The 9,939-nt window shown below is 34.8% G+C and overlaps 1 protein-coding gene across 1 annotated transcript in view; it reads right to left on the bottom strand.

Annotated features, from left to right (window-relative positions):
- The window catches only part of LOC107867704 (U4/U6 small nuclear ribonucleoprotein Prp31 homolog), a 14,959-nt gene extending 6,982 nt beyond the window's left edge, over nt 1–7,977 (bottom strand). Inside the window, 6 exon segments of the mRNA XM_047393682.1 lie at nt 5,571–5,646; nt 5,807–5,909; nt 6,341–6,411; nt 6,519–6,616; nt 6,618–7,394; nt 7,849–7,977. Of these exon segments, the coding sequence (XP_047249638.1) occupies nt 5,571–5,646; nt 5,807–5,909; nt 6,341–6,411; nt 6,519–6,616; nt 6,618–7,394; nt 7,849–7,953 (1,230 nt within the window). The 5' untranslated portion in view covers nt 7,954–7,977.
- Between the last annotated feature and the right edge of the window lie 1,962 nt (nt 7,978–9,939).

Here is a 9,939-nt window from a genome sequence, read left to right as displayed (position 1 = left end):
CTTTTGAGGTTGAGTTAGGCTCAAGGTCCATTTCTTTATCAGAGTCAGGTCCACCCAATTCATTTGTTTCCGATGTTAGAGGCAGGCCACCCAATTCATTTGTTTCCGATGTTGGGCCCCCCGTCTTATATTGTACACGCTTCAGATGTCCAGCATAAAGAAATGGACCTAGGTTGAGTTAGACCCAAAGTTCATTTCTTTATCATGATATCAGAGCCAGGAAGCTAATTCATGAGGGGAGGATTGTCCAACACCATATATAAAGAGATCAAGGTATGGGACTCCAACACCCCCCGCACGCCCAGGACTGGACGTCTGAAGCGTGGACAATATAAGACGTATCAGAGTCAGGCCCACCCAATTCATTTGTTTCCGATGTTAGCCTCCCCAACTCAACCTCAAAAGCTAACTCATGAGGGGAGGATTGCCCAACACCATATATAAAGAGATCAAGGACCATTTAACTCATCGATATGGGACTCCAACACCCCCTGCACGCATAGGACTGGACGTCTGAAGCGTGGACAATATAAGACGGGGGGTCCAACATCGGAAACAATGAACTGGGTGGGCCTGACTCTGATACCATGATAAAGAAATAGACTTTGGGCCTAACTCAACCTCAAAAGCTAACTCATGAGGAGAGGATTGCCCAAAACCATATAAAGAAACCAAGAACCCTTTAACCCACCGATGTAGGACTCCAACACCATTACACTCCCACCATTGCCATGCTCACGAATTCTTATGTTTTGTTTTACATGACACTATTACTCAGAAGAGATCCTAGGATTTCAAGAGTACGAGAGACACTATTACTCAGAGGAGACTAGGATTTCAAGAGTATGAGTACACAGTGTAACTACTTATGGAACCCAATTTTATACTAAAACATTTACTTAATGGACAATGTCTAACTGAGACCCAATTTTATATAGTTTTAATCACTTGAACTGCTAACCCCTCCATTCTTTTTGAAACAGAGGAAGCTGTACTCCGTATAATAATCCTACAACCACACTTTTTCTTGGAGACAGACAAATTCCAAATTTCAATCATGAAAGGAGGAAAAAACATGACCCATACGTGTGCGAGGCCCAATCAGATAAATTGCGTGTGCATATGATTTAGCTTTGCCTATCATCATTGGTTAAAGTGCTTTGGTAATAACTCTTAAAAGTGTGGTCCTACTTAGATTGGACTGGTGGGACTATTGAGAGTCCGGAGCCAAAATATGTTCTACAATTAAAAAAAATATCAGTGTATGTTATATAAAAAAAAAATATTAAAATAGATTTTGTGCACTTAATAAGTGCACAATATCTTTAACTTTGTAATAAAAGACATCTGACCGTGTTAAAAAAGTTAAAGTTTATATTGTGCTCTTAATAAGTGTACAATTTCATTTTTTTTTATGAATTGTGCACACAATTTATTTTTTTATGGACCGTGCACAATTCATTTTTTTATGAACTGTGCACTTAATAAGTGCACAATCTATTTTTTTTTATAGGTTGTTCATTTTTTTAAAGATTGTGCACTTTTTTAGTGTACAATTCATTTATTTATAGACTGTGCACTAAAAACGTGCACAATATATTATTTTTGATTGTGTACGTTTTTAGTGCATAATTTATTTATTTATATTGTCCACTTTTTTATATGATTTTGCACTTATTTTGGTCCTTTAATATTTTAAGTAATGAAAAAGTGATCAAAAATATTTATATCAAAAAGAATTTGTAATAAAAATTCATATTTGTATTATAATATAAGACATGTAAATTATATTCTACAAAGTCAATAGAGGCATATGTTAAATTGGTGACCCATGTATAAGTTAAATTTCAAAATATTTTCTTAAGAACTTCATAATCTACAAATTATTTTTCTACAAAATTTATTCTCTAAATTTATGCTTTTACGAAATTAGGTCATAATTAAGTATACTTTAATCTTCAAATATTCATTAATAAGGAGTGAAGAGTAAAAATCAATTCTTGGAAAAACTTGATTTTAAATATGATCAATCAAATTATAAGCCACTTAGAAATTGAATACAAAAAAAATTAAATTTTTATATATAAAAATAAATAAATATTTCTTATGAAAAAAATATAAAACTAAAAATACTAAAAGCAAATTACTATGGAAGGACTTTTAATTAAAAGGGACAAACAAATTTGTCAACTAAGTTAGGATACTTTAAGTTTTAAGAATTAGGTAAAATGGATAAAAAAAAAATTCAGTTTTTTTTTTTTATATATATTTTCATTCCAACAACTAAAAAGGTTGTCTCAATAACTATCGAAGTTGTTCGACAACTTTGATAGTCAACTTCGATAGTTATTGAGACAACTAACAAAGTTATCAAATAACTTTAATTGTCCAACAACCGTTTTAATTATTTAAATGATTTTATCCTTTTTAATTTAATAATATTGTGAGACCCACTTATCGCTTTTTTTTAATTAAACATTTGACGTCTTTCAACTTATTTTTCTCTACTATGGAGCGGAATCTCCCGTTGCATATATACTAACCAAGATAAATAATATAAGTCTAATCATATGCATTCGTTTAATTAAATTTCTTTTTCATCAAATTGTTCAGTATTTTATAAAAAAGTGGACTATATAAATAAATGAATTGTGCACTAAAAATGTGCACAATCAAAAATAATATATTGTGCATAATCTATAAATAAATGAATTGTGCACTAAAAAAATGCACAATCTTTAAAAAAATGAATAATCGTATCCAATCTATAAATAATATGAATAATAAGTGCACAGTTTATAAATAAAGAGATTGTGCACTTAATAAGTCCACATTCCATAAAAGAATGGATTGTGCACTTATTAAGTGCACAATGTGAACTTTAACTTTTTTAACATCGTCAGAAAACTTCCGTTATAAAGTTAAAGGTATTGTGCACTTATTAGTGCACAAAGCCTATTTTGGTGTTTTTTTTTTTATATATGACATATATTGGTACTTTTTTTTAGTTGTAGGGCATATTTTGGTTCCGGATTCGACTCCTGAACACTTTCTACGAATCCGGAACCAAAATATGCCCTACAACTAAAAAAAGTATCAATTTATGTCATATAAAGAAAAGGCAACAAAATAGATTTTGTGCACTTAATAAGTGCACAATACCTTTATAATTTAACGGCAAAACAGTGTTAAAAAAGATCAAACTTAGATTGTGCACTAAATAAGTGCACAATTCATTTTTTTATGGATTGTACCCTTATTTAGTGCACAATTCATTTTTTTATGGATTGTGCACTAAATAAGTGCACAATTATTTTTTTCATGGATTATGCACTTATTTAGTGCACAATTCTTTTTAAAATAGATTGTGCACTAATAAGTGCACAATCTATAAAAAAAAAATAATTATGCACTATATAAGTGCACAATCTATTTACGTACTATTCTCGCAGCAATTCATTTTTTAAGCCATTTATATTAGTCTTTATCGGTAGTGGTATGGACTGCATACACTCTACCCTCCTCAGACCCCACGATGTGAGAATATACTGGGTTTTTTCTTGTTGTTGTTGTAAGCCATTTATATTAGTTTAAGCCATTTAAAAAAGTGCACAATATATTATTTTTTGTTAACCAACATATGTTCAGTGCCGGCTCTACCTAATAAAAAAAAAAAGGCAACTGTCTAAGGCCTCGAACTTTGACGGGCCTCATTTTATTTTAGCAATAATAGATCATGGTTTTAATTAAAAAAATATTAACTATTATTTGTAGAAAAAAAATTCTTCTTATATAAAATTAACGAATTATTAGAAGAATTTTGATGTATTTAAAGTATATCTCCATAAAAATTAAATACATTAGTTATATTAACGAAAAATAATTAAAAAAATCATTTATAATATTTACAACTTAACATCTCAAAATTTAAAATATAGACTTCATTAACAAAAATAATTTTCCTTAAAAATTTAAGGCATCTATTTGATTTTCGCCTTAGTCCACCGATGTACTTGAGCCACCCCTTCATATGCTAACGTGTAACTTCAATATGTGTCTTAAGCATACCAGTTTATCAAATGCCAATAGTGGTATAAATTTTATTTTATTTTTTTTCAAAATTTCCCTTCTGTTCAACTATCTCTAGTTGTAAGGAAAATTTGTGCAAGTAATATATACCCTTTAATAATGTCATTAATTAACTTTTTAAAGCATGTACAATTTAATTTTTTTTCATTTCTATACCATGTAGAAGTTTATCTAAACATCATTAAGCTTGTTTGAAATTTATAGTTGTTTAAAATTTTAGTATTGTCACAATAATATGATTTGTACGTTAAAATGAATATTTAGATATACAAAAGTTAAAAGTAGTATATAAGTAGATTGTCATGAGGATAGTATTATATAAATAGATTAGTGCACAATAATTGTACACTTATTTAGTGCACAATCTAAGTTCGATACTGTTCAATAACAAAGCAAAGACTACAGTTAAAATCATTTGGACAGGCGACAATACAGTAGAGAATAACAGGTTCTCGCAAGTCAAGTACATCTATGCTCACATGATTGTAGACAATCTTATTCCCATCCACCTACATTAGATATAGTTCGGCAAAAACTCAGGGGAACCATAATTTACATTCTGATTCCTGCTGTGTTCATGTCGTCCGTCCCAAATCATTTCGCTAGTGCACAGCAAAGCATATTCCAGACGAATTAAGAATACACTGTTGCTTAAACCGAGTACATAGTCCTGCTCGCTGCGAGGTGCCTCAAACTTCTATGGTGTTTCTTTATATACTCTTGGTACGGATTACAGAGATAGCAGGAGATTTAGAGAGAAAATGGGACAAGGATCAGCAGCGAATTCGTCAGAGTCCACCAACCAAAGCACTTGCGTGGAAGAAATTGTTTCCTTGCTGGGCTTCTCCGACAAGGAGGTGCAGAGAATTGGAGAGTCCAGTTGAAATTTGAAAACTTTATTCTAACCCATAGGACTGGACTGTCTGCCGACTCATGGGTAACCTCATTATGAACCCGCTCTTCTAATAGGTCAAAGCGGACATACTCCGTTTGACCCATCAGCTTATTATTAACTCAACCCGTTCAACCTTGAGTGGGTTGGGAGGATTACAGATTATGGGCACTAATAAAAGGTACTCCCAAGGAAGTACAGAAATTTTATACTTCCTTGGAGGATAGAATAAAGAGCAATAAATGTCAGCTTCATGGTTTGCCTCTTGCTTGATAAAAATGGAGATGACCCTCATATATATTACCATGAACTTGCCAGTTTTTTTGATAAATTGAAAGGTTTCATTTAATAGAAACTACCAACATTGAAGACTGAAGAGGCAGGAATCGTGGGAAGACTGGTAATTAAGCTGGAAAGGGATAGCGTTTGAATAATTCATAGAGCAAGTGCACAAATCGCCTAAAACATGACATGAAACATAAAACTCAACCTTCTCACACCACATGCAGTACCCTTAGAAAATTCGTGTATGCCAGTGGCCTGACAAGAATGAAACACCAAAGTAACTAAAAAAAAAAAGAGAGCTTACTTGCACAGGAGTGAAGGCCAAACTTGAAGTCAAGCCTGATGTAGCCCCGCTGCTTCCATAACTCTTCTCCTTGAATCTGGAAAATTGTCGAGCAATTAGAAACAAAGAGGCATAAGAAAGACGGAGCGAGTAAAAAACAATTGTTGAAAGCCCAATATACTGCAAAATTCACTGGTCATCAATGTTCAACAAGTGTGAGCTTTTCTGGGATAAAAGAAAGAGAAGAGAAAACATACTTCTTTGCTACTTTGGCAGCAAGCTTGCTCTGACCAACCGATACACGCAACTTGCCACTTCCAGCCTTACCAAGCATGCCATAGCCCTCCACTAGTCCATCCCCTAATTTCCAGGAAGATCAAATATGAAGTGACGAACACCATTAGTCCTGATCTACATTAACAAAAAAATAGCTTGAAATTCTGAAAAACAAAATCCTAAAAAGCACCAAGAGTCAACCATCTCAGATTAGGTTCAAGTCCTCATCTCACAAAATTACTTGCAACAAATTGTAACTTGTACTAACAAAGACTACATACCTAATCATTTCGCTTGCAGGAGTTATGCAATCCAATATGCATCAAAGATTTCATAAAATATGCTGTTAGCAAACAACATGGCCATCAAGCACCACCAACAATACTTGGGAAATGAAAGCATTTAATTTAAGTACAGTTTTAACAAAACTTTTTCCATTTTCACTTTTTGCTCCTCCTTTTGACAGTTCTATTTAATTTAAAAGGTGGGGGTTGCATTGAGCTGGTTGGTATTACCTAAGGAACTTTCTTCAGGTATTCCAAACTGCATCCTGTTTGCTAGCTTCCGCATGTCCGTGATAGCATATCTAGTAAAATATCACGAAAACGTTTATGTCAATCAACAAACATGTGCTTCACCATATATAACTTTGGAAATTGTAGTTCACATGAGATAAAGTGGAAACGTCCATACCTTTCTTTCATCTTTCTCAGCCGGCGGCCACCTCTCTTTTTCTTAGGCTCAGAATCAGGAACAGGAAGAGGCTTTGGCTGCTTTGCAGGAGGGGGCTCTTAGACACTTCTCTATCTTTTTACGTATCTCTTCCCTAAGAGATCTTCCGGTTTTCCCAGACGGGTCTCCATTGATCGAGTCAACAGGAGCAGCTAAAGTAGATTTTGCTGCCAGCAGTCTACAAGCTCGCATCCTTAAGGAAGGAGGTGTACTCTGAAATAATTCTGTTTGCTCAATATAACCTATATGAAATTGGGATGTTGCTGTGGAAAACCCAGCACCAAGAAGATGGACATTAAAAGCAGGCATTTTTGCCAACGATGAGAGACCACCAGCAGTACCCATAAGTTTTGCAGCAACTGCACTCCCAACTACAGCAGAAAGTTTGGGGGCAATATATCCCATTCAACTCTCAACAAAATCAAGAACCTTTTTCTTTGCTGAATCAAGAGCAAGGGCTCTGTCACATGCTTCCACTGTCTTCTGTAGAACATCTTCTGGCAATGGCTTGCCACTGGTAGTTGATGCCGTAACAGACACAACCATGATGATAGCTGAGGGTAGCAGTCCTTCCAACTCAACAAGCGTCAGATCCATTTCATTTCTAATTTTTTTAACAACCTGAGCATAATCAACTGGGTGATGAACAAGTGACTCTAACTTAGGAAATTTCAATCGATATTTGTCACGTATGAAGTTGTGGATTATAACGATTTCGTTCTCAATGTCAACTGATAAGGCATTACAGTCTACTATCAACTGATACTCTGGATCATCTTCGAGAACAACACCTTTATCCATGACATCAGACTCTCTCTCAAGTGCATCTTCCACTTTCTGCGGCATTAACAGTATGTCACCATTTGAAAATTACTCCTACCACCATAAGAAAAGCGGGATATTTGGACGATAAGAATAAGAGGAAAACAAAACAATAAGAAGATCTAAATTCCAAACTAACACAGAGTGATATTTAACGTCTAATTTCAACCCAGAAAGGAAAAAAAGAAGCTACAAAGATTATTTCACTCGCCCGTCCATGTTGACATGATATAAGCAGAAATGACACAAAACGAAAGAGAGAAGGTAACAGGAATAAAAAATACGCCACTCTAGAATAGTTAGACAACAAAATATAATGTAAAAATACTTGTGGTCAGTCCACATTGTTTTAACTTTTAATTGGGGAAACCTTTTTCCAAGTATAACCGGGGACATGATATGAGGATTTTTTTATTTTTTTTTGACAAAAACATAATGTGAGTATATTAAAGATACGGTCTGTATAAACCTACATTATGTCAATGTAGCGACGTGATTTTTGCAGCTTGGAAACATTATCTAGATCATTATAATTAAGTGCCTCTATGTCTGCCAAGTCTCCATCTTCTTCCATCTGTTCAGCATCAAGATTCTCCTCATCCTAGTTAAATAAACAGGAGAAAATTCAGTCCAAGTTAAATGGAGAAGGAAATTTTCTCCAACACCATACATACATTTGGGAGTGGGAACATAGATTACTTATGAGCATCACTACTACTAACAAGTTGTTACAACATAATCAAGAAAATTAAGTATTCCACTCTAACAACTTTAGTTTTTACTTTTCAGATGTGGTATTACAAACTCAGAGCAAACAAAGGTCTTGAGTTCAAGTTATCCTCTTAAATAATGTCTTAACAAACTCTTTCTTTGTGCCAGCCTAATCCCTTTCTCCAGAGCCAAACACATAAAAATATTTTTACATTACAGGAGACGCTGAGACTTGAACAAGATCTAATATAAATAAATAATAGTAATCTCGTCTCTAACAAATAAAATTAGATGATACAGCAACATAATTCAACACGGTACACTATATCACATCAAAAAATAGATAAAGATAACAATGGTGTGGTTGGTCAAGGAAAAAGGAGCAACTGCAAATTCACATTTAGTTGGTTCGCGGAGAGGAGCTATACGAAGGGAACATGCATCTTTTCATTTTGGTCGCGGTGGCGCCTGGGTGACTTTGCATGTACATCGACTATTCCATTCGTACCTACAACCTCCACCAGCATAGTACTAAGTAACTTTACCCACCAAAGCTTAGGCGGACGAAAATCAGCTATTATTTTGTCTCCACTAGAATTTGAACCCTGATCTCCTATGAATACCCGTTTGATTGAATGCTAACCTACACGCTCCGGTGCATACTCATTCTTACAGTATGCTTACTAAATAGTGGGTAACAAGATGTGAAATTTAACTCAAAAAAGAGAAAAGTCAACACACAAAACGTGAATCAGCTTTTGGAGGGATACCTAGCATGGTGATCTAACCTTTTGTAAAAGTATTCTGCAAGTATTATTAACTAGTGAAGCGAGCCCTCGTCATTTTCCAAAACACTCGTTATAAACTAGTCATAGTCCAGTTACCTTCTTCAATTAATTGAATAAGAACAATAGATATTGACCAAAGGATTAATTTTACCTCTGAAAGAAATTGTTCTTGTAAAGTTATAATTAAGATAATAGTCAATACACAAAGGTACAATAAAAGAACTCCCAAAAACTAATAACACTATTGTCTCAAAACAAAACTCACCCTTACATAGGGACAACAACAGCATACCCAGTGTATTCTCACATAGTGGGGTCTGAGGAGGGTAGAGTGTACGCAGACTATATCAGTACCTCACGTGAAGTAGAGAGGCTGTTTCCGATAGAATCCCGGCTTAGAATCGATAACAATATAACAAACACGAAAGATAAATGCATATAAACTAGTACGATATGTAAAATAAACTAACAGTGTAACAAACACAAAAGATAAGTGTATATATACTAGTACGGTATGCAAAATAAACTAACACCACTAGCCATAAGATAATACTAAGCCACAGCACCACGAATAAGAAACTCTAGACACAAAAGAATGCTCCCCTACTATAATCGATGCACCCCCACCCCCTAACCCTCTACCCTAATCCGCGTCCCCCACACCTTTCTATCAAGGGTCATATCCTCCGTAAGTTATACCTACTACATATCATGCCTAATCACCTCCCTCCAATATTTCTTCGGTCTACCTCTACCTCGCCTAAAACCATCCATAGCCAGTGGTCTCACACCTCCGCACTGGAGCATCAGAGCCCCTCTTCATCACGTGCCCAAACCAACATAACCTCACTTCTCGCATCTTGTCCTCCACCGAGGCAACTCTCACCTTCCCCCGAATAATCTCATTCTTCACCCTATCTTTCTTGTTATGTCCACATATTCATCACAACATTCTCATCTTCACCACCTTCAACTTTTGGATGTGGGAGTTCTTAACTAGCTAACACTCCGCTCCATACAACATAGCCAGTCGGACTGCCACTGTGCAAATTTACTTTTAA

The sequence above is a fragment of the Capsicum annuum genome, chromosome 1 (genome assembly GCF_002878395.1).
Source record: "Capsicum annuum cultivar UCD-10X-F1 chromosome 1, UCD10Xv1.1, whole genome shotgun sequence".
Lineage (NCBI taxonomy): Eukaryota > Viridiplantae > Streptophyta > Magnoliopsida > Solanales > Solanaceae > Capsicum > Capsicum annuum.
The sequence above is the reverse complement of the archived record's forward strand: the minus strand, read 5'-3'. Positions and strand labels throughout refer to the sequence as shown.